At 34.3% G+C, this 24125-nt stretch overlaps 6 protein-coding genes, 1 non-coding gene and 1 pseudogene across 7 annotated transcripts; 2 read left to right on the top strand and 6 right to left on the bottom strand.

Moving 5' to 3' along the window:
- Positions 1-3161: 3161 nt before the first annotated feature.
- On the bottom strand, positions 3162-3309 carry LOC111829112 (annotated as a pseudogene).
- A 1188-nt stretch (positions 3310-4497) lies between these two features.
- LOC111829106 lies at positions 4498-4715 on the bottom strand. The gene has a single exon (XR_002832665.1). It is a non-coding gene; the product is annotated as a small nucleolar RNA U3 (small nucleolar RNA).
- Positions 4716-5094: 379 nt separating this feature from the next.
- Positions 5095-7032, bottom strand: LOC17876836 (transcription termination factor MTERF8, chloroplastic). The gene is made up of 2 exons (XM_006280290.2): positions 6747-7032; positions 5095-6628 (listed from the first exon to the last, which is right to left on the bottom strand). Exons 1-2 carry the CDS (start codon positions 6973-6975, stop codon positions 5361-5363), a joined length of 1497 nt encoding a protein of 498 aa, XP_006280352.1. The 5' UTR covers positions 6976-7032; the 3' UTR covers positions 5095-5360.
- Positions 7033-7895: 863 nt separating this feature from the next.
- LOC17875782 lies at positions 7896-10296 on the top strand. The gene is made up of 6 exons (XM_006280394.2): positions 7896-8569; positions 8654-8816; positions 8922-9098; positions 9193-9276; positions 9448-9529; positions 9618-10296. Exons 1-6 carry the CDS (start codon positions 8226-8228, stop codon positions 10118-10120), a joined length of 1353 nt encoding a protein of 450 aa, XP_006280456.1. The 5' UTR covers positions 7896-8225; the 3' UTR covers positions 10121-10296.
- On the bottom strand, positions 10204-10676 carry LOC17877320. The gene has a single exon (XM_006282295.2). It carries the CDS (start codon positions 10559-10561, stop codon positions 10307-10309), a length of 255 nt encoding a protein of 84 aa, XP_006282357.1. The 5' UTR covers positions 10562-10676; the 3' UTR covers positions 10204-10306.
- Positions 10677-10889: 213 nt separating this feature from the next.
- On the bottom strand, positions 10890-13225 carry LOC17876808 (flavone 3'-O-methyltransferase 1). The gene is made up of 4 exons (XM_006280619.2): positions 12720-13225; positions 11649-11959; positions 11507-11571; positions 10890-11407 (listed from the first exon to the last, which is right to left on the bottom strand). The coding sequence occupies exons 1-4, from the start codon at positions 13130-13132 to the stop codon at positions 11105-11107; spliced, it is 1092 nt and encodes a 363-aa protein (XP_006280681.1). The 5' UTR covers positions 13133-13225; the 3' UTR covers positions 10890-11104.
- A 5235-nt stretch (positions 13226-18460) lies between these two features.
- Positions 18461-19259, top strand: LOC17876283. Its single transcript, XM_023779899.1, has 3 exons — positions 18461-18720; positions 18818-18904; positions 19049-19259. The coding sequence occupies exons 1-3, from the start codon at positions 18505-18507 to the stop codon at positions 19181-19183; spliced, it is 438 nt and encodes a 145-aa protein (XP_023635667.1). The 5' UTR covers positions 18461-18504; the 3' UTR covers positions 19184-19259.
- Positions 19260-22002: 2743 nt separating this feature from the next.
- LOC111829784 lies at positions 22003-22584 on the bottom strand. The gene has a single exon (XM_023779924.1). It carries the CDS (start codon positions 22509-22511, stop codon positions 22320-22322), a length of 192 nt encoding a protein of 63 aa, XP_023635692.1. The 5' UTR covers positions 22512-22584; the 3' UTR covers positions 22003-22319.
- Positions 22585-24125: the final 1541 nt, after the last annotated feature.

Here is a 24125-nt window from a genome sequence, read left to right as displayed (position 1 = left end):
TTAAGGATCATTAAAGCCCATTAAGATTAAACCCAATTACATATACTGTTATTGTAGCCTAAAGCTTGATTAGAATTATTATTGGAGGCTCTCTGTCTCTGTTTAGTAAAGGAGATATCGTTTAGGTTTATTAAATAAAAACAGGAATATGCAAACATTTATTATTGTTCGAGTTACGTCCGATTATTGTTTTTTATTTTTCCGATCCAAAATATTAGAAATGCTGAAGAAAATAAGTCATTGATTAAGCTTTTTTTTATTACATATAAATGTTACAGACAGATTATTATTACATAAGAATCAATGAATTTTTACATCTTTTGATTTGGTTCATGTTATAAGTGAAATTATTTTTTATTCATTCAAAACTAAAGAAAATGGAGTATTATAAACGTTGCTGTTACAAAATGTAAATACTGAAAACATCTTATTTACTACAATGTTAGACATATATAACGGACGAATCTCAAAATGTAACTCTTGTAAATTCTATATCTAGTATTCTAGTGATTGTTTCAAAAGTTGACGTAACTGACGAATCTCGAAAATGCAACTCTTTTGTAATGAATTACGTTCACGTTTGAGTTACTGATCTATAAATTGTTTCTTTCTTTTGACAACCAAACCATCCCAAACTAATTCCCCTATCTCCTCTATATCAAAGAAGAAGAAAATAACAGTGTGCAATGGAAGGTACATAGGATCCAAATAAAAGAAAAATGTCATAGGATCATCTTGGGAAGAGTGAAGAAGACTGAGAAGGAAAAGGAAATATGGGAACTGAGACGAGGCCAGAAGAACTTTTGATTTCATATTTCCTTTTGTGTTCATTCTTCCTTGCGCTTTGACGGCTCTCTCAATCTTCCTCACTCTTCCCAATATGTTCATATGGCATCTGACAAAAGCCAAAGCCATAGATGTGAAAGTACCTAAGAATTGATGATGATCACATAATTATACTTTGGAATAGGATATATTGCAACAAAAAAATGTAGAGTTGAACTTGTATAGCGACATCAATATCATCACATGTAAAGTTAAAAAACTGATATCAGCTTTAGCTTGTACATGTGATGATTTTGATGTCACTATTCCCAAAAGTAGGTTTATAGCTACCGTTATTGTGTCTCATTGCTTCTTCTTCTTTTTTCCCCCATGTTAACAGTCACTCTCATTCGCAGCTCTTAGGTTCTTATCAGTGACTCGCGCTTGTCATCTTTACTCTTTTTGTAAGATATTGGGCTATGGATAGTGCTAATGGAAAACTTCTAAGACGTACTAAACCTGAGTTATGCTTGTCAAATATGGCCTTTTCTCTAGGTTTTTCCTTTGTTTATGATTACAAAATAAACGAGCGTTGAGGTATGGTCAATTTGTCTTAAGATTGTTTAATTCGTTTGGCTGGCAGATTAAATAAATTTTGTTGTAAAATTACACTTTGCGTCAAGTACTCACTCAATGAGGAATCTGTAAGACCGCCCTGCAGCCACCCCGGCAAGGAAGAACCAAGCCGACCGCACAGTCATGGTTCATCAACCAGGGTTAAGGGCCTTTCTCCTTAGAAATCAAGGAAACAGAGGAATACCTCCTTAGATCACCTACACTAAGCTCTTTATTCCGTTTAATTTTTAAATTTGGTTTTGTTTAGTTCTAGTGTGTATATATATCTTGTTTTAATATAATAATATTGACGAATTTCTTTGTTCTAGCCTTAAGAACACCTAGAGAGTAAAATTAATCCCTTCGCATCTTGAATTAATCAACGACCACACTAATTTACGTACTAAACCCAAAGGTGTACTCACTAACCGTCATGAAGACAAAAATTGAAAAGTAGAAATTAGAAATATAAAAGAAAACAAGTTAAGATTGCATAAAATTCCTTAAGAAATCATATAAAGATAAGAGATTCAAAACATGCTAAGACCACCATTATCGGTGAGATGTTAGGTGATTCTTAAGGTATTTAAGATTAAAATTTAATGTTTAATGTTGATTTTCTTTAAGATACGTCTTTTAATTAAGAGACATAAACAAGCATAAGAGACGCACACGTGGCATCACTATATTGGTCAAAGAAGAAAAAGAAGGGAAAAAAAAAACACAATGTCTTTGTCTTCTCTCTTTTCTCACTCAGATTTCACGAGATCGAAGAAATCGAATTTGTTCTTCAGAAAATCTGGGATCTACATGACAAGCTTAGCTAGCGATGAGATTCACTTGATTTCGCGTTCTCACTTCCTCAAATCCGTTAAACCTTCGAATTGATCAGGAAGACGACAACGGCTCATCACGGCGGCGTTGATAAGCGATCGCCAAATATTGGTCTTTTGCTTAATGTCACCGATGGGTTTATGCAGTTCATGACCACTCTTCTTCCTTAACCTATGCCTTTTATTTTGCCTAATTAAGAGCCTACCAATAATCACCTCTCAAAACTATAAACCAATTCACAACTCTTATCTTGTACTTTTTCAAATTTACTAATTAAATACTCTTAAGATTAAAACTTAAGAGCTTAACGTTAATGTTGCTCTAAGGTTAGTGAAGAAAAAGAAGAACATGTCAGACCGCTGTGCGATCACCCCAGCTAAGTTTGGTACCAAGCCGGGTAACGATCCTCTACAGCACTTGATGAATCCGAAGACAATCGTAGCCATCAATCACGCTCTGATCGCACAGTCATGGTTCATCAAGCAGGGTTAAGGGCACAGTCTTTGTCTTCTCTCTTTTCTCACTCAGATTTCACGAGATCGAAGAAATCGAATTTGTTCTTCAGAAAATCTGGGATCTACATGACAAGCTTAGCTAGCGATGAGATTCACTTGATTTCGCGTTCTCACTTCCTCAAATCCGTTAAACCTTCGAATTGATCAGGAAGACAACGGCTCATCACGGCGACGTTGATAAGCGATCGCCAAATATTGATCTTTTGCTTAATGTCACCGATGGGTTTATGCAGTTCATGACCACTCTTCTTCCTTAACCTATGCCTTTTATTTTGCCTAATTAAGAGCCTACCAATAATCACCTCTCAAAACTATAAACCAATTCACAACTCTTATCTTGTACTTTTTCAAATTTACTAATTAAATACTCTTAAGATTAAAACTTAAGAGCTTAACGTTAATGTTGCTCTAAGGGTAGTGAAGAAAAAGAAGAACCTGTCAGACCGCTGTGCGATCACCCCAGCTAAGTTTGATACCAAGCCGGGTAACGATCCTCTACAGGGTTAAGGGCCTGTCTCCTTAGAAATCAAGGATACAGAGGTACAAACCTATAGGATAGATCCTGTTCAAGTAAGGTCGTGAACATTGTCGCTTTGTGGCCATATATATACAACGAGATTTATTTCTAGATGAGCGATGTGGGACTTTTGGTTAGTACATGACATGATTTGCTTTATTGCTTAGGCAATTTACGTGCCAATTAAGGCCCACTTATTTAGGTTTAAAGCTCCAACCCTAACTTAAATTATTTTATTTGTTAAGTGTAACACTTCCCATGATTTGTTTCGAAAGGTTGACATAACCGAGAGATTATATGAATGTTGTGTACCAGAACCGTATTCTACCTTATATTCCACTTTTGTATAATATACACAGCTTTTTACATTGGTTTTGTATTTGTCATTTAGGAAATTTTGCTGTTAGAAAAGAAAAAATGCAACAGACTTAAGTCATTGTTGAATAAAACGTTAAAGTCCGCATAGATATTTATTTGGATTAATTGTTTTAAAGTCTACAAACTTGAATTACTGATATTAGCTTGTGAAAGTGTAAACAGTTCCATGTTTTAATTCAAAGTTATGTTATATGTAACGAACTATGAAAATGTAACTCTTCGTAAAACATGTACCGTATCCTTGAGGTTACTCTATAAAAGTCTTTGTTTCTTTGGATCACCAAACCATCTCAATCAATCAAACAAATCATTCTCCTCCATAGAATTAGAAAAAGTGTTGGCGACAAATGTTTCCGCTAAATCCTTTCTTCCCTCCTCTTCTAAAAGATAGTTGTTCTCGCATCGAAGCAGCTGCTCCTACACACAAGAAATGAAGTAGCTATGGTCTTGTTTATATCAGAATGCATTAAATTAGGCTTCTTTTAGCTTCTAGTTCCAATATTCAAGAAGAGCTTCTTTATTCTAACCATTAAGGGAAGATATTATTCACATGTATTGGTTTATATGTTTTATTTTTTTGGGCAAAGTATTGGTTTATCTTATCAACAATAATAACAAACAAATTCAAGGTTGGCCTAATGACATATTTGATATGTTTTCAACTATGGACGTCTTGTTTGCTCTGTTCTTGTTTCTTGAAATAGCTTGAGAAAAACTTCACTAGCTTGCAACGACATGTAATGGAATAGTTTATGTTCACTATTCAGATACGCTCGAGTAAAAGAGGTATTGGTCTGTATAACCCAGCTTGCAAACGATTCAATGAAGAGCTGTTTTATTTAAAAAACCAAAAAAAAAAAGAGGAAAAAAAGGAACCTGTCAGACCGCCGTGCGACCACCCCGGCAAGGTAGAACCAAGCCGAGTAACGATCCTCTACAGCACCGGATGCGTCCGAAGACAATCGTAGCCGTTAATCACGCTCTGATCGCACGGTCATGGTTCATCAACCAGGGTTAAGGGCCTGTCTCCTTAGAAATCAAGGATACAGAGGTACGAGCCTATAGAACAGATCCTGTTCAAGTAAGGTCGTGACCATTGTTGCTTGCTAGCCATATATATAAAACAAGACTTAATCCTAGATGAGCGATGTGGGACTTTTAGCGGAGTACATGACATGACTTAGGGGTATACGGGTCAAGGCCCACTTATTTGCTCTGCCCAAGAGAAGAAACAGTTTGCTTTCAATCGTCGTCCAATATACTCAGTTCCTTTTTATTCTTCCAACTTTGTTCTCAGCTTCGACATAACAACATCCTCCACATATTCATTTGCCTCTTGTGTTTTGTAACCGACAATGACAACAATAGAGTAAACGTAAGTGATCACTTTAATATAAGTAAGTATATATTGAATTAGAAAAACAGCTCTGAAACGCCAAATTGGTATGATTTATAAAGATAGAGAAAAGATTTGCATTGTTCACCAGAGATTCATACCAAAAGTTGCAACAAGAGCTGGTCGAGAAAGACAATGCTATGTTACATTTTTATTCATGGACTGCCGCACAAACCGAGCAAGAACATTAATGAATATACAAAAGCTTATAGCTTAAATCTATAAATCAAAGCAGGTAAAGTATTAATGTCGTTATCCAAGTGAGAAAATTGTAAACTAAACTCTCAGTTGTAAGTTCTCAATCAACTCGACTTCTTTGTAGTTTCTTTTTGTCACTCAATCATAAACAAATCATTTCGATACTTTCTGCTGCCTTAGAGAATCTTTCAGCTGATACTGTCAAAAGCTTGTTAAGAGACATGTTCTCACCTCTGCTCTTCAACTTTTCTTCGTACCGATGCTTGATCCTGCTGTCAAGCTTGTACCCTAGAAATGCAGGGAATGCAAGAAGCTCTTCGACTTCACGTCCCATGTACTCAATCAAATACTCCAGTTTTTCTTCTAAAGAACTATAATTATACTGCAGGACTTGAGGATGCTTTGTGCTCATAGCTAGAATGTCTTCTAACGAAAGACCATAGCTCAAGTACAGTCCAATTACCCTCTGCATATTGTCAGAGCTTGTTCTGGTCACAGCTCCCATCGCAAAAGCCAGTTCCTTTGTTCTATGCCTATATCCAATCTTCACCAGAAACCCGAGTTTGTGCGAGAGATTATCTTCAGACAGTGCTAGATACAACGGTGCTTTGCTCAAGAACTTGAACATGCCGGCGGAATCAAAACCACATTCCTTCAGAAACTCTATCCTCGGTCTCAGTTTCCTCTCTTTACTAGTGCTGATAACATTAGGAAACACATGAACAATCTTAAACACTTGTTCGCTCGTCAAGCCAGCAAAAGACTTAAGAAACTCAACATGGCTGTTCATATGCTCAACACTGTAACTCAATATGGCAGGAAGTCTACGTAGCACAGTTCCAGTGGCGAAATCGTCTTCCCCGCTTAGATCCCTAATGAAATTTACCCTAGGAATCAACTGACTATCCAAGTCACTATTGAGAATCACTGGCCGCCTCGCTATTATACCGATTCCACCAAAAGGTTCCAAGAAACTAATCAATCTCTCAATGTCTTCAACTGATTTCTGATACAGCAGTTTATTTAAGTATACTTTGTTCAACACGTGAGAGATCTTTTCTTTGGGTATACCATGGAGGATAAGCAATCTCACCTTCTGATTGAAACTAAGCAAGATAGATGTGTCTGCCACAGCAAGTAAGCGCTCAAGTAGTTCAGGCTCAAGCCTTCCTTCGAGTTCATCAACCAAGAAACTATTAACGACATCGAATTCTTCGGAAGTCAATAAATTAGGACTCTTTGCTATCAAACCCTGAAGCGCAAAGCCATTGATTTTCAGAGATTGAAGAGAAGCAACGCGAGCACCGATTGTATCCAAAGGTGCCGACTTTATATCTGGGTTCTTCGCTAAAATCATCTCAGTTTCCTCTTCACTAAACCCAATATCTCGGAATAACGAAAACAGAGACTCTGAAAAGTGAAAGAAGCCACTGATTAAACGCACACCAAGTGTTTGTGAATATGCTCCAAAGAAAACAAATGAAAACATTTAACGGAAGAGAAGTATCAGAATATCAGATTCACCTACCAATTTGACTTCCGGCATCAATCGGAGAACTAAGGCAACTACATCGGAAAATAAGAGCTGTTTCCCGACGATCTAAGCAGCGGAGATGCAATGGCCGTAGCTCAGACCGAAATGTAGAAGAAGCAGGGAAGGCTCCATAGGAACAGAGAGCTGTAAACGGCGGGAGATGAAGACGGAGATTAGTCGGCGGTGAGACGGAACAAGAGACGAGAGATGATAAGATCACCATGGCTAATGGCTATATCCACCAAAACCCAAGTTTTTGATTTAACGGTTGTACTTTGGGTTTAACTTTGATAACTAAAACGTTGTTCAATGTCGTCCTATTGGGCCTGGTGAGATTTCATATTCCATTACGTTTAATATGGGAAAATTGAAAACTAACTCCTTAAAACCTTCAATAATATGCAAATCAACCCTCCAATTAAAAAAAGCTACAATTAAACCCAATCAACGCTAAAAAACCATACAATATAACGCCGTCAACATTATTAAGTACATAAACACTGAATAGAATCAATAGATTATGAAAACTATTATATACATACATATCATATCATAACCATTTTTTAAAAAAGATCATTTAAACCACTGCCAACCAAATCATCGGCAAGTCCGCCGCAACTATCATTACCGTATCATCAATTATCAATTTATTTTAGTTTATTACACAATCACGACTGCTTCACCCACCAATACCACATCATACATTCATACTACCGTCCATAATCACAATTTGTAATTGTGGTGATGACAACAACAGAAGTGGTAGTAGTGGTGATGACTACATCAACGATATAGAGTAGTGTCACCATCGGTGAAAATTATGAGAAAATTAGTTCGAAAAGATGAAAAGACATGTAGATGATCAAAACGTGGAACATGAGAGAGATGAGTTAATAATGCTAGTGAATACAAACACCATAGTCAAAGTCTTCTCAAAAGAAAAAGTCAAATATTTAATACTATAGTCATACTTATAAAATATGACATTGAATAAACGTTACGGTATTAAAAAGGTGAAAAAAGGACTAATCAAACTCAGAATTTAATTTAGGGAAAGAAAAATAAACCCTACAAGATTTGAACTCTTCATCCTTCTCCAAAATCAAAATTTAGAAATGGTCCTTATTGATGGACGGTGGTCGTCGTTTCACACTCTCCGTCCACCATTTTTGTTATAGTTTCTTCTCTGCCTCTTAAAAAAGCAATGACCTTTCAAAAGCTCCCCATCAATGGCTACTACTACTTAGCGTCTACGAAATAACCCTTTAACCACAGATTTAATCTCTTCTTCTTCTTCACCACTCGTGTCCCTTTCTTTTTGTCTTCTTCCTCTCTCACCGCCTCTCTCGTGAAATTTTTTGATCTTTATCCAAAACAAAGATTCGTTTTTTTTTTTTTTTTTTTTTCATTTCTTCTAAGTTTTCAACTTATATAAAGCTCTATCCTTTTTTCTAACTTATCCTCTGTAAAGTTATGGCTTTGCTTGAGAGTATAATCTTAGGGCTAATCACAGGATGGTTAGCTTTTGTTATTGGATTGATCATTGGATGGGTATGGAAGCCGAGATGGGTTTCTTCTTCTGGTGATCGAGAAGTAAAATTGCGTTGTTCTGCTCCGAGATCTTTTGATTTGTCTTTACCATCTCCTTCTTCTAGTTCTGTTTCTTCTCCATTAAAGGGTTTTGGGTCAGCTCCTTGCTTAAAGGCTCTTGTTTGTGATACATGGACTATGGCTTTAAGACAACAGAGAACAGTTTCTCCTGATTGTTCTTCATCATCGTCTGATTCTTCTGAACAACATTTGAATTTGGTTTCAAGGTGAGTTAGTTAATTTGAGGCTTGTGTGATTAAAATGGATGTTGTTTGTTTGGTTTGTTGATTTTGTGTTTTTGGTTTGTGTAGAGTGAAGAAAACAGAGGAGAGATTGCCTAATACTGTAACGGAGTTAGATTTGAGACATCTTGTGCAATTGGTTGAGAGGAAAGATGGTGGTCAAGCTTGGATTCAGATGATGGATCGTTTCACTTCTGGTATGAGATATCAAGCTTGGTTGAGAGAACCTAAGGTAAATTATTAGTTCTTCTTTGTGTTGTGTGTTTGAACTTTGTAGATAAAGATTTGTTTCTCTTTGCCTTTTGAATCTTGATGTGTCTTTTGTGTTTTGTTTTAGAATGGTCCTACTGAGTATAGAAGCAGAACTGTGTTTGAAGATGCAACTCCTGAGATTTTAAGAGACTTTTTCTGGGATGATGAGTTTAGACCAACTTGGGATACAATGCTTTCTAATTCCACAACTGTTGAAGAGTGTACAAGTACCGGAACTATGATTGTTAGATGGATACGAAAGGTAAATTAGTCTCTCTATTTGCTTTGTTTTGGTAACATTTTGATGATTAGTTCCTAGTTTGATCTTTCCTTTTATGTATGTTCCTGTGTTGCAGTTCCCATTCTTCTGCAGTGATAGAGAGTATGTGATCGGTCGCAGGATATGGAATTGTGGCAACTCTTATTACTGTGTTACAAAGGTATGTACTAGTTGGCAGTAGCAAAAATGGAATCGTTTACATTGATGTCATATAGAGTAGAAGTAACAAAGAACAGGCTAGTTTCTTATTGCAGTTGAATCTAAATCAGTTAGTTTGGGAAGTTATATAGAAAAAGCAACACTCTAAGATCATTTCTTATTCTTGGTTCAGGGAGTATCGGTTCCTTCTTTACCGCCTAACAACAAACAAAAACGTGTGGATTTGTTCTACTCGAGCTGGTGCATTCGACCAGGTAATGATCCACATCCACCACCACTTTATGATCTTCCAAGAACTGAATAAGTCAAAAACAAAGTGTTAACATTTTTCCCAATATGCAGTGGAATCAAGAAGAGAGGATGGAGTAACAAGTGCCTGCGAAGTGCTTCTATTCCACCACGAAGACATGGGGATACCGAGAGAAATCGCAAAGCTTGGAGTGAAACGAGGAATGTGGGGAGCAGTGAAGAAGATGGAACCCGGTTTACGTGCTTACCAAACACAAAGACTCGCAGAAGGAGGAACCAAGCTTTCTCGGCCTGCTTTCATGGCTCAAATCAACGCCAAGGTCACATCAGAACATCTCATTTCGCTCAGCAACGGCGCAACGCCTGTCACTGAAACTCCGGTTACATTGAACCAAGGAAACCGAGCTGCGAATTTGAAGAAACTGTTGATCATCGGTGGAGCTGTTGCGGTTGTCTGCAGTTTGAGTGGAGGGGCTTTTGTTCCTCCTGCGTTTCTTTTAGGGCTTGGGAAGAGGTTTAGTAATGGTGGAAGAAAACGTCAGCTAGAAGGAACAACAAGTCAGAGTCATCAGACTACTACTTTCATAGAATCTTGAAACCAAGAATTATAGATAAAACTTACGGACTTAGATTCGTCTCTACTAGATTGAAAATAATCCAAAAGGCAGATGATTCCATATTAGTTTGTAGAATTGGAATAATGCTGTCTGATTAAAATCTTTTATACAAAGGAATATATATTTTTTACAAGAAATAAATAAAACTTTTATCATGCATGATCATTAAAGAGGAAGAATTGTCTCAAAACAATGAACACCATCAAGCTCTGGAGCTATCCTCAGCGGTTGGATCTTCTTCTTCTTGTCACTACTCTTTTCGTCTTGAGAGGAAATCGGAGTTTTCCCGGCGTTCTTGTGTTGTTCCGTCTCCAGCGACTGATCACCACCGGAGCTCTGTTTCTGATCACCGGAGAACTTCATCTTGAAGCCATTGGATTCAGCGTAAAGAGCTTCAAAGGGGCTAAAAATAGACATCATCTTCTGAATTTGAATTTGGTGTTTTGATCTAAATCTTTGTAGCTTTTGTTTGAAACTTTTGTTTCTTGACGAGATTAAGATGAAGGAGTCGTAACTATTTATAAACAAACGGTAACGAGAGAAGCAAAGCTAGAAGAGTCTAGAAAAAGAAAGATAAGTTTGAGAAGTTTTGAGTTGATGAAGATTCGTTGAAACTAGTTTGGTCGGTGAACGAACACAGAGTCCACGTGGATGATTGTCTGAATGTGAGATTGATTGGTTCTATCAGATAATATTTTGACTGATTCAATAATAGCTCAATGTTTGAAGTCAAACAAACAAAAAAAAAAGCTCATGATCATGATTTTATTCTTCTTACAATTACATAAACAAAGTGACAAAGTACAATATTTTTATAACCAAATGTAAAAAGCCAACTCTAATCAAATTCTTAATAAACCATACATTATTAAACACAATAGTTTATAGAGAACAATAACACGAGTAAAACAAATTAAGGTGGTGAATTGTAGATGTAGACGTGTACATAAAAAAACATTTTTCTTAGAGCTTCTTGAGCAACTCAATAATGTTAACACCAAAAGCGTCGCAGACAACTTTGATACCCTTGAAGCCTGATGCTTTGGCTAATGCCTCAAACTCTTTCTCAGTTCTTTCTTTGCCTCCGGGATTGTGAGCCAACATAATGCAGTCGACGTGGACTACTTGTTTGGTCGAGAGGCTTGAGTCTGGTGTCTCTGGAAGTATACACTCTGCTAATATCACTTTCCCATCCTCTGGAAGCGCTTCATAGCAGTTCTTCAAGAATTTCACGCAGTGTTCGTCGCTCCAGTCATGGCATATCCACTGTTACAACAATGAGAACACAAATCTTTGAGATCTATTTACCTTGATGAGGTTAGTCTTGACTTTGGTCTTAGAAAAAAAACTTGATTAATTACTAACCTTCATGAAAATGGCATCACCTTTAGGGACACTTACAAACATATCTCCCCCAACATGTTCGATACCTACATTAATTATTATTAGAAATAAGATAACAATCTTTAAAAAAAATAAAAATTGTATCCGATGAAATGTAATATACCGGGATAAGAAGGAGCATCATCGATGACATGTTGGAGATCAAAGTTGATTCCTTTAAGATTAGGGTACTTGGAGACAATCATATTGAGGGTAGCACCAATGCCACCACCAACATCAACCAAAGAAGTCAATCCCTCGAAACCCTTATAGGTCTCTAGAAACTTCTTCATGGCGATTGTGGAATGGTTAGACATTCCATTGTTGAAGACCTTGTTGAATCTAGGGTCAGTTCCATGGTACTCGAACGCACTCATCCCATAAGCCTTGTTGAATGGGATCCCACCATCAAGAACTGCATCCTTCAAATGGTACCTGAATCATGTCTCTTTTGCATGAGTTTAAGTAAACACACACACCAACACACACATACATACTCTTAAACTAGATACTACACGTCAAGTTAATTAGAATGCGTAATTTTTGAGAAAGAGGTACCGGTATGGAAAAGAGAACCAGCCGGTTCAAGAAAACCAAAACCAGAACTTTAAATGTTCTGTTTTCTTTTATTTGTAGCTCAATAATCCAAAGACTGATTCTTTCTTTTCCTAATAGATTCCTATTCTATATCCCTCTTTTGCTACTCGCAGTAATCAGAAGAAGTTCTATATTTAAAGCCAATAACATTAAAATAATTTACAAGTAAGAGAGTGTTTTGTGCAAAAAAAAAAACAAATTGTGCTTCTTTCATTTTTATAATTTTCTTTCTTTTGTAAACAAAACAAATATTTGTTTTGTTTTGTTTAGGAGGTTGTTTAACCACTAAAAGAATTGTATACAAATATTTGTTTTGTTTTGTCTAGGAGGTTGTTTAACCACTAAAAGAATTGTATACTATATAGTTTTATAGTGGTATACGTGTCGTTGTGTCTTTATTTGTCTGATTGTCTTTGACACTTTGTGCCTATCTCTGTCACCTTTACCTTTGCACAATTACATTTCAATCACATGAACCATGAATCATATAGCCTATGAAACAACATTAACGAAAAAAGATATAGAGAATATTTCTAACTTAATCATAAGATCTATTGAAAAAAATAAGAATCCATGAAGTATCGAAAACAAATCTTACCAGCTTTCCATGAGAACCTTGTCTTGGTTCATGAGACAAAGAGCAGCGATCGAGACACCATCCTCGTTCTTGGTCAAGTACTTGCAGACCGGACCAAGCCCGTAAATCCGCTCAACGCTGTCGCCGGAGAGTTTACGGTTAGAGCAGGTGAGGACGGAGTAAGATGTAAGAAGACGGAGGATACGGTCGAGCATGACAGGAGCTTCGGGGTTTTTGGTCGGTAGCTTTGAAGCGATCTCGGTCGGGGACATGGGAGAAGCGTTCTTGGCCATGATCTCGAGAAGGTCAAGCTCCAAAGCGGCTTTTAAAGCCATCGGAAGAACCGAGGCACTAGCTAGCTGCATGGCGAAAAGGGCAGCTTCGTCGTCGGTGACTTGCACCGGAGTTATTTGTGTCTCCGCCGTTGAACCCATTCTTAGTGAGATCTTGAGTATTTTCTAGAAAGATTGCTCTGTTTTTTTTTTTTGTAACGAGGATTGTGTGTGATGGGTGAGAAGTGGAGGTTGAGAGAGATGTTTATTTATATGAAAAATATATTATAGAAGGTAGACGATTGGCATATTTTAACGCAAAATTCTGATCTGGCTACATGATTTGGTCCAATTAAAAGTCGAGTCATTTCATTTTTTTTTTTTGTATTTTACCATATTAAATATGTCCCTAATGTCTAAAAACTAGTAATAAAATAATATTACGGCCTAATATGCCATTGTTAAATATTTCTGATATAATACATCCAAACAAATTATTAAGATCCGTTGTAAAGAAAAACAAATTACAGTTCAACTAGATTTTAAACTTGAATTACGTAATAAACTAAATTACAACTCAAGTAATATATTACGTTATGTTAAACTTTGCTAAACAGCTATTCAATTGGGTGACAAGAAAGAAGAACAACTATGCTATTTTTAGTGATACATAAGTAGTACTTCACAATTTCATGTACTACTAAAAACTGATTTTTTTATGAGGGGTAGGTTTATATCTAAACGTATCATAAATTGTATTTGACGTTGCGTAAGTGTGTTATGACTTATGACTAATGAGGTTGTCATATTCTTGTAACCATATGTCATTTTAATATATTAAAGAAAACAAACTGTGCTTAATATCTTGTTAGGTGTGTCACTCGTATAACTCTACTATCAAATTTTCTAACATAACAGTTTTTTTTTTTCTAGTTAGGTTTATATAAATATATTAAGTTAACATAAAATTTGTCATCAGATTTCTCTTATATATAAACAAGACCTATCATAAATAAATTTTTTTGTATAAAGCGGATAGTAATTTCTTTATTGATTATAGGTTTTAATTCAATGCTATCTTAATCAGAGATTCCAGAGTGTGTTTTTGTCACTTAAGACATTAATAATGACCAATCATTATCAAAAAATCAACTTAAAAAAGAAAAGACTCAGTTTTGATCTCTCAACCCCCTAAAAATAAGCCTTTCAACCACTACATAACCATGAATTAAGGTTCATTATTAACTTTCTCATTTTGATTAAAAGGATTATATGCAATATTTAGTGAAAAAACTAATTACTTGTTAAAATACTATAAAATTATGTTATTAGGATTTGGTAAAAATAGTAGATATTCTGAAGGAAAGTTGAAAAGTCTTAACTAATTAATCAACATATTTGACAATCTAAAGCAAATTATATGGCTCATCTTGAGTTCGTGCAGTCTTAGAGTCCACTATTAACATAAAACTTTAAGTTGAATATCAGTTTATAAGAATAGATTAGATATATTAATCAAATAAACAAAGTGATTAATATATATAAGGGTAGAGAAATGAGACTTGAGACGACGACGACGACATGATAAGTTTGGTGACTGAGGGGACCGGAGGACCGCCACACTTTGTTCTTTAAAACTCATTTCTTAGAGCATCCTCAATGCTAGGTTTTAAAAAAAAAATCTTGTGATTTGTTTATTAATTTATTTGTAAAAAGTGATGTTAAGAAATGTAATTAAGTTTTTATGTTTTATTGCAGAATCATTGATGGGTTCTTAAGTAGTGGATCTTAGGATTAAAAAATAAAAATAAAAAAGTTAAAAAATTAACAATTTAATTTTTGAAAAGTTAATAATTATTAGAAAATAAAAACTAAAAATATAGATGAGATACAATTTATTGCATAAATAACATAAGCACAAAGCACAATTAATTTAAAAGTGATTTGTATAATGTTTTGTTTATATGTGCTCGACCGATTGGATGCTAGAGAGAGAGAGAGAATTATTTTTTTTTCATAACACCCAATCAAACCTTGCCACGTATGCGCCTCTTACACCCAATTTTTAATCTTATATAAGATACGATCCTTAGGTAATTATGTGTATTTTGATTTATATTTAAATGCTAATACACTAAAGATTACTATAAGAATTGACCATTGAGGATGGTCTTAGTTTTTCCTTCAAAAAAATCGTTATCATATTTTTCAACGCTAAATCATTTCTTGACATTTGCTTTCATAGAATGTCAAAAAAATATAAATAAAAGTATTGAAAAAGTTTCACCTAAAACTGCTCTAACCAAATTAGTTCGGCACAATAGTGTTCGTTTCTTCACTAAAATACATATACGTAACACTTTTTTTTTTTGTTTTTTAAAAATATTTGTATAGTGCCAAGTGTGGTACTAAAGACTAGTGCTCTGACGAAATGCTTGACACCATCTCAAGCTTTACACCGTCCTGTCTTGAATGATGTATGTATGATGTATCAATGTATGGAAGAGAACTAATAAGTGAAGTCCCTTCTATGTACTTCAGTACTCTCTAGCTAGATCACTGGTTTGATCTTAAATGTTCTTACGTACATGAACTATAAGAGTAGCTAGAAATTATGAAAATAAGTAGCTAGGTACATATAAAAGAACCATCACTCGTAAATATATACTATATCGCATCTTATAAACTTAAACTCGATTTATAAGCTATACTGTAATCATTACTTGTGTAGTTGTGTTCCCATTAATTACTAGATATTATATATTCATCATCAATATTAAAGAAGAAAAAGAACACTTAACAAACCATTTGATTTCCACTACTTCCTAAATTTATACTATATGACATTGTCAAATACTGTATACAAATGAGATCCTTTGGAAATAACTCTAATCTTCAAAGTAATGGAATTGAGTAAGGTAATCTTCAAAAAATTTTAAACGAATTTTAAACTAATTTTAAACTAATCGATAAAACAGTGCCATTGCTAGTCATATAGAGTTGGTTCATATTTCATTGAATTGTTTAACCAAAAACATGTATATATCTTTGATATTTTTCTCACCTACCACAACCAGAGCCACCATAGAAATAAAATGGCAAAAATTCTTACAATTTTTTTTCTGATTAAAAAAATGAATTATGTTCAAACGGGACACGTGTCACGTAATGATTGAGTAGAAATGTCGTAGCACAATAAGAGAGAAGCATCTCTCACCTACTCCTTTGAAAAGATGTTCATTGTGAACACATCTCAGAACACTTTCTTATTGCCTTAAAGTAACTAAAAACGTACATCTCTCTGCTACACGTATTAGGTGTTTTTTCTTTCTCTCGATTTCGACTAGTAAGTACATAATGATTTTCTTGTGTCCGTTTAAAATTGATAGGTTTTATTCACCAAAGAAATTGATTGTTCATATAAAAATTATTATACTAAAATTCAATTTTTATTTCAATAGCATTTTTTATCGTCGAAATTGATAGGTTTATAATAAAATAACGTTTTTGTGGATTTATAAGGTTTTTTTTAGGTAATACTTGATGTGCTCAGTATATTGTGGAATTTAAATCATGTAGTCAAGTTATTATCCACCATTAACGTACTGAGATCATCGAAGCATGTGACAATTTTTAAAGCTGTACCCTAGTTCAATTAGATGATTAATTTTCTTAATTATAGTAGAGTTAAGATATGAGTCAAGGATTAGTACTATAGCTTTTAATCTATAAAGGAGTCTATCAATATCAATTGGGTTTGGAAAAGAAAATAAAAAATTTTGGAAGGTATCTCAATTTTCAAAGTCTTATTAAGAAAATAATGAATCCCAAAGTCCTTCCTACCTACTACCGTGTTAATATGTCATTATCACAGAACGTTCCATTTATCATCAAATATATTAAAAAAAATTTACATCTAATAAAATAGTGTTTATGGGATGTAAACATGTTACCTTTGGCACCTAAATAAATTATTGTAACGTAAAATAGAAATAGAAAAATGGAATTGAGTTGTATCCTTTTGGGTGGTTGCTCGACATAAAAATCACAACAAAATGATTTAGTACAATACTGTTTTCATGCATATGAGAGATATAACTCCCCTCCTTATATAGATGAGCTTCTCTGATCTGCCTTTCATTCAATTCTGTGGATATGCTTTGATCGTTATTACTAAGTTCTTAACTGTAACTAAATCAGAGTAACAAAATGAAATCCTCCAATGTAAAAACTCTTGTTCAAGAGGTTAAAATATATGAGTTAAAAAAAAAAAAATTATTTCGTTTTCGAACTATGACCTCAAGTTTTATCTATAACTTTATCTATTGTAAGAAGTTTTGACTAATCGACTTTGCATTGCACATAAGCAAACGGAATAGTGTTTGAGAACCTGAGCTTAGAAAGCTACATGTTATCTTTAACCAACGAGTTAGAGAATTTTATAGATTCATCTTTAAAAAAAAACAATTTGTAACTCATGATTTTAACACACTATTTGCATTCACAATTTATTATGTATATTGAAATATTTTACCAAAAAAAAAAAAAATGTATATTGAAATATATAACACTAAACACTATACACCTGAACATATTGTGGGCACAGTTCACATAAATTTTACAACGACATGCAAATAGACCAGAAAGAATTAAGAAGAGGCAGCAAAACTATTTAATCTGAAAGTCCAAATCATACGTCCCCTTCGAATCATGAAATTTATTGAACCATTCGTTTTTTTTTTTTTTTTTTTTTTTGAACCATTTAGTTATATACAAGTACAATTTTGTCTGACTCGACTCAATATCAACCAACCATCACAAACCATGGTCCATGCATGTACATGTTCCATTTTACTATTTGCACGTCAGTCCATATTTTCGTGCTGCTTCGTTTTTTAGTCAACTTGGAAATATCTCCAATAATTGCTATTAGAGAATTATTATTTATTTATTTAACCCCTTCAAACTACAGCTTTTGCAAAATTATCATTCTCAGCTTACAAAAAGATGCAAAATAACCTTTAAATCAAACTAAAAAAAAAAAAAACTCGTCGTTTTGGTTTGACCAAATCGAAACATAATATAATGTGCATCGTTTTTGGTTAACGAAGTATATTTCGTATTACTACTTTTGGTATTTCTGTAGGTGTTTTGAAGCAATTGTTTTTGTAACTTTTGTTTGAGCCTTGAGGATATTTTTCCGAATTTTCCTTGTATATATCATAATTCATAACTTCATAAACCAACCAATTCCTTAATACTGTATCCTACCAAGTTTTTATTCATGCCGAACATACAAAAGTTTGATTTTATTTCAGATTGCAATTTGTAGTTTGGGCCTTCCAGTTGGCCCATTATAGAAAAAAACATAAAGGCCTTCCTCTCATCAGTCATCTTGATTCTGTTTGGGGAAAAGAACGAAAAAAAAGTCTAGAGAGACCACTCTTTTATTACTAAAACATAGAGAGACCCTTGTTCTGGTTGCAACGTTTGGTCTTCCACTAGATCTTTGCGATTTGGTTCGTAGAGAGGAAATGGAGAGGGAGGCGAGAACAACGACACCATCTTTGAGAGAAGACGAGAGTCCTCTTAGAAGCGTTTTATGTGTGAAAAAAAGACAAGACATGAAGAGGTTCGAGAAGACAGAGGATTGCTTCATCCTCGATTTCAATCCTTTTGATTCGTTAGACGTTAAGAGGCTCACCTTTTCCGGTGATAAAGATCTTGCCATCATCCATGAGACAGGACAGGTTCGAGTTATTAAAATTAGGGTTTTGTAAAATCAAATTTAGGGTTTAGTTATATGTTTATTGTTTTGAAAATGTGATTGAGATCTCTCTTGAGCAGGTTGCTTGTAGAGATTACCCACATCCAAGACATCTATGTTTGAAATTTCCCTTTGGATCAACTTCTAATGCAACTCACTGTGATATGGTAATTTATGCATTCTTTACTTTTAATATATATCTCAAGTAGAGAAAAAATAAAGTATGCAATATTATGAAACTTATATGTTTTATCGCTTAGAGATAGACATTATTTTAACAGTAGAGAGGTCGTCAAACAATTATTATGCAGTGTTACTGTTACGTGTGCGATAAGCCTGCTCCTTGTGCACTGTGGATATCTTCGCATTGCAATGCTTCAACGGACTCTGTGGAGCGGAAGATGAAGCTACTGACCATTGACTCCGATTATCATGACTTGCATTAGTAATGAATTATTTTATAACGAGTTGTTGAGATTGGTAATGTAATTCGAAATGCATTGTTAATGTTTGAAATGACTATGCCGGATTGTTTCTTGCTGAAGGATTCATGAATATACCTCAGTAAGATGAGTTTTATTTGCGGTGAACATGTTTCGGTTTTCGAAGTTTAGACCTCCTAAACGCAACAGGACTTTATAGAAAAAGACCAAACTTTGAACCAAAAGCTTCTTTGACATGTAAAGAAGAATATGTATTCCTCCTAGTCCCAATTCTTACAAGCTTCAATATATCAAAGATTATTGACACATACATATCAGCCTGTAACATATCATTATAAATACTGCAGGGGCAAGAAGCAAGGGATATGATATATACTTTGATTCATCATTTATACATAAAATTGGGCTAGCAGTTAGCCCCAGTCAACACCTATGAGATTGTTGAAGGCATTTAAGTTGAGGATATTGCTTCCTAATTGCAAGTGTCTCAGGCTATTCACCATCGGTCTTGTTCCAAAGTAATGAAATGGCACAACAAGTTTCATATATAGTGTGTTTGTGTCTTCATCTTTCATCTGATCAAGATAAGTCTTCTCATGTTCTTTGTGGTCATCTGCTTTGTTAATTCAATTTAAACGTATGTATGCATCAAAATTACCTAAATTAACACTTGACAGTACTCTCTTCATTAGTGGAAAACTTGTCTTCAACAGCAAACAACTGTCAATGATAGTATCATCAATTTAAAGTCTATTGAATACTATTGATGGGTCATATTAATAATTAAAGTAGATAGACTTTCAATAAATTTGTTACATATCAGCAAACTACTCCTAGTTTTAATGATTTCAATAACGATTAGGAGGGATGATAAATGGTGCAATCGAATTGATTATGCAATAGTGAAAAAAAAAAAAGACAGTTTAAAACATATCCTTAATAATAGTTTGTATCATTAAAATGGTTTTAAAAAAAAAATACTATATAAGACAGGTCAAGTCGTCTTCTGAAGTCTCACAAGTTGAGAGGGTTGTTGTAAAGATATTTGTTTTTTCTCAGGATGATCTGTAAAGAAAGATTGTGATTGCGAAGGTGGTCTATTACTGATGAAACCATTTGTTTAAATATTTTTATGTTTGTAATTTTGTAATCAGATTTTGAGAGTTTTTGTGACCCACCTGCCGGCCAATGCCATGATCTAGCGAAAGGCAAAAATCTCGACCAAACAATTGTTTTCCCCACACTGTTCATACCTCGCCTTGCCACACATTATTATTATTTTAATTTCTCTGTGATATTTTAAAAATGAACTTAGAAAATGACTTTGAAATTTACTTTATCTTTCAAATAAAAATATATTAAACATAAGGTCCAAAACTGTGTACTTAGGAAAAAAAATGAAAAGTCTTTGAGATTTAGTACTTTTTATATGAAGTGTGGAAAGCTTTCATGTATATAAAAATTCTTCCATGTAATTTATATATACCAAAATGTTTGGAATTTTCGAATCTACTAATTAGAAGCTGTTATATGGTAGTAAGACAAGAAGGCATTACTTGTTTAGCATCATGTAGACACCAATCTACTTTTTTTTTTCTTTCAAACATATTTTTCAAAAACGATATATATCAACAACCTTAGACGTCGTCCAAAGAGTTGAACCGTGCACTTCTGTTTAGTCTTGGATTTCCGACTTAACTTGTATGTTTTGTTTTGTGTTTTTTTTTAATAGTCGAGTGAAGTAACGTTTTTACCATTCTATTGACTTTATTGAGTGAGTAAGTTTAGGCTTAAAAAATAGATTTTTTTGTACGAGAACTCTAAAAAAATGGGACATTGAAGACATGGAACACAAGTAATGTTAGTGATGTGTTTATTTATTTATTTAATTTTCACATTTAAATATAAAATGGCCATCTCTATAGTTTATATATATATAAATCATATAACATCATTAGACCATGATTATTGGTAATCTCTTAGAGTAAAGATAGTTTCTTAATTAAGAACAAAAAGTGATTATTGGTAAGAATAATCTTTTAACTAAGAGCAAAAAAATTGAATTGAAGCTTTTATCATTTGAAGAGCAAAATATTGTTAAAAGCAAAATTTAAAAGGTTCACAATGATCTTGCTCTAGTAGTTTCTTTTTCTGCCTATATACATTCTCATTTAATTATCACTACCAAGTACCAACTACAAAGTTGTACAAACTATCATATATGTATGTATATTGAAAAAATATATTTTTCTTTTCTTTTTTCTTGTAACGTGATATACTGTATAGTTGTGATTTGTGAAAGATTAACAATTTACCTTGGCGGTTGGTAAAAAAATAGAGAAGAAATAAAGGTAATCAAAATATTACTATTCTCTACGCTTGATTCGTGTTTCACTCACTTGAATCAGTAGTAAACATATACTATTAATATGTGTAGTAAACTAGTTGCTTTGGAATTAGTGTAGTCAGTAACACTTGGCTCAATGGCTCTTTACGATTTTATAAAGATGGCGTACGTTACAAATTCTCCATTAAATTAACATTAGTCGAACGTTCAAACTCTTTAACCAATTCATAATTAATTAATAATACCACTCCGACCTAGTTAACAACTTGGCTACTTCATAGTATATTTTTTAATACAAAATAAGTAGAAAATTAATTACTGAACAAATTGCCTTTCACTTCTTTTTTTTTTTTATTGACGTGAGCAATGACTTCAAGTAGGTAATCGAAGTAAAATCGAATTCGAGATTCCAATGGTCCTTGTTTGTGATTTTGTGAGAGCTACCGAATAAAAAACAAAAGCTCACAAGATGTCATTGTTCGAACAGAGATCTAATTATGAAATTACCGATCAGGATCATAGGCTTTAACGACAATGTTAAAACACTACAAAAACTCAAAATTACATTGAAAAAAAAAAAACAAAAGACTCCGGTGAAACTATAAGTATTTCAAAACCATGATATCATCATCTCTATATAACATTAGATACGGATTTACAAAAAAAAAGCTCTATGTGGTTGAAGACAACGACGAGACACTCGGAAAAAATCTCAGTCGTCTGCTTCTCATAGATTAGATCATAGAGATCACAAGTCAAAAACTTAGTAATGAGACCAAAAAGAAAAGAAAATCAGAAGTCGACGAGATGAGAAGAGAAATCAGGAATGGTGGAGGTGGAAGCAGGTGGTAAGGGAAGGAGGAAACCACCGATCCTTACGGCGTTTCTATCTCCGGTACGCCGTGGTAGAATCCCGGCGGTGAGTTTAGCTAGAGCCGTCGTGTACTCAACTAGTAGCTCAGTTATAATCACTACTGAGATCATTTTCTTGATTTTCTTGAAATCTCTCTATATAAAGATCTAAGCAAATGAAAACTTTGAGAGTAGTGAGAATGTGAAGAGACCTCTTTGTCATTATATAGACAGAGAAGAGAAGAGCTCCAAATACTATTAATCTTTTCTTTCTTTATTTTGTTTTTAATATTATTGGATCTTTTATTTTATTAATCAACCGCTTCTTACGCTCACTGCACATTAGATGTAAAACAAATCAGGTTGGATTTAATAACAGAATATTAAAGGTCTTATTCCTATAAATTGATCATTGGGAGGACTTCAATTTTGTTGCCGAAAAAAAGATTTGGATTTTCTTGACTAAAACAGATTAAACGTATATATAGCTGGATTCATCAGAATTTGTTGTTTTGTAATCATTAGAATATTAATAATACATTATATATATAGTACCAACATTGAATAACTTTATCAATTATTTATGTAAGAGAAGCATAGGACATGCATATCAATAATTCATTGTCTTTCCAACAAGAATAACATAAATTAAATAAATAGCATTCTCTTATGGATTAGATCAAAAGCAAAACTAAATCTCTAGGATATGTTAGGTATGTTTTATTTTCTTCACTTTCAAATTTTATGGCAACTAAGAATTGTATACGGATTCGATCATAGTCTAAAACTAAAGATAAATTATTTACCATTTAATTAATGTTACCTATTAGAGATATAATCATATCGTTGATTGATATCCATGATTGCGTACATCACGATACTATATATGTTAATATGTATCTTCTCTTTAAATGTCTTGTGTAATACCCTAGCTGTGTACTCGTGTATATAAGAGTCTCTAGCTGTTAATAATAAGATATCACTTTCATAATCACTTACATGGTATCAAGAGCCATTCGATCTTTATAGAAAAAAAAAGAAAAAAAAAAAATTTCTTTCATTCCTACAAGCTATGGCTTCCTCCGACACTTCTTCTCCCACCACTGTTACCGACGCCGTTGTCGTCAACAACCAAACCCTACTTAACATCAACATGGCCAACATCACCAAACTGACGGCCACAAACTATCTCATATGGAAGTTGCAGGTTCATGCGCTTCTCTCTGGTTATGGTCTTGTTGGCCACGTCGATGGATCTCTCGTGGTTCCGCCGCCTACTCTCACTACGAACAACATAGTCTCGCCGAATCCAGCATTCTCTCTCTGGCAACGCCAAGATCAGCTGCTTTACAGCTCCCTCCTCGGCTCCATCTCTCTCTCGGTTCAGTCGCTTCTGTCCCGCACCACCACCGCCATCGAGATCTGGGAAACCCTCGCCGATACGTATGCCAAACCCAGCCGTGGTCATGTCAAACAATTGCGTGATCAGTTGAAGGTCTGGACCAAAGGTGATCGCTCCATTGATGACTACCTTCAAGGTATCACCATGCGCCTCGACACACTTGCCAGTCTAGGCCAGCCAATGGAGCATGAAGAACAAATCGAGCACATCCTCAATGGGTTACCTGAGGAGTATAAACCCATTGTGGACTAAGTGGAAGGTCGTGATACCTCGCCTTCCATCGTCTATGTCCGTGAGCGTCTCCTGAATCATGAAGCTCGTCTCTTGTCCAAGGCGGCTATCTC

The sequence above is a fragment of the Capsella rubella genome, unplaced genomic scaffold, assembly GCF_000375325.1.
Source record: "Capsella rubella cultivar Monte Gargano unplaced genomic scaffold, Caprub1_0 scaffold_8, whole genome shotgun sequence".
In the NCBI taxonomy this organism is placed as follows: Eukaryota; Viridiplantae; Streptophyta; class Magnoliopsida; order Brassicales; family Brassicaceae; genus Capsella; species Capsella rubella.
Note: the sequence above shows the minus strand (reverse complement) of the source record. Positions and strands in the feature narration are given on the sequence as shown.

Bases quoted from the DNA above. Each gene is read 5' to 3' on its own strand.
- LOC17876836 (XM_006280290.2), bottom strand. From the start codon at position 6,975: ATGGTGATCTTATCATCTCTCGTCTCTTGTTCCGTCTCACCGCCGACT. The intron at 6,629-6,746 runs GTAGGTGAATCT...TTCACTTTTCAG, and splicing joins TGATGCCGGAAGTCAAATTG to AGTCTCTGTTTTCGTTATTC.
- LOC17875782 (XM_006280394.2), top strand. From the start codon at position 8,226: ATGGCTTTGCTTGAGAGTATAATCTTAGGGCTAATCACAGGATGGTTA. The intron at 9,099-9,192 runs GTAAATTAGTCT...CCTGTGTTGCAG, and splicing joins TTGTTAGATGGATACGAAAG to TTCCCATTCTTCTGCAGTGA. The intron at 9,530-9,617 runs GTAATGATCCAC...CCCAATATGCAG, and splicing joins GAGCTGGTGCATTCGACCAG to TGGAATCAAGAAGAGAGGAT.
- LOC17876283 (XM_023779899.1), top strand. From the start codon at position 18,505: ATGGAGAGGGAGGCGAGAACAACGACACCATCTTTGAGAGAAGACGAG. The intron at 18,721-18,817 runs GTTCGAGTTATT...TCTCTTGAGCAG, and splicing joins TCATCCATGAGACAGGACAG to GTTGCTTGTAGAGATTACCC. The intron at 18,905-19,048 runs GTAATTTATGCA...ATTATTATGCAG, and splicing joins ATGCAACTCACTGTGATATG to TGTTACTGTTACGTGTGCGA.
- LOC17877320 (XM_006282295.2), bottom strand. From the start codon at position 10,561: ATGATGTCTATTTTTAGCCCCTTTGAAGCTCTTTACGCTGAATCCAAT.
- LOC111829784 (XM_023779924.1), bottom strand. From the start codon at position 22,511: ATGATCTCAGTAGTGATTATAACTGAGCTACTAGTTGAGTACACGACG.
- LOC17876808 (XM_006280619.2), bottom strand. From the start codon at position 13,132: ATGGGTTCAACGGCGGAGACACAAATAACTCCGGTGCAAGTCACCGAC. The intron at 11,960-12,719 runs GTAAGATTTGTT...GACATGATTCAG, and splicing joins AAGGTTCTCATGGAAAGCTG to GTACCATTTGAAGGATGCAG. The intron at 11,408-11,506 runs GTTAGTAATTAA...TTGTTGTAACAG, and splicing joins GTGATGCCATTTTCATGAAG to TGGATATGCCATGACTGGAG.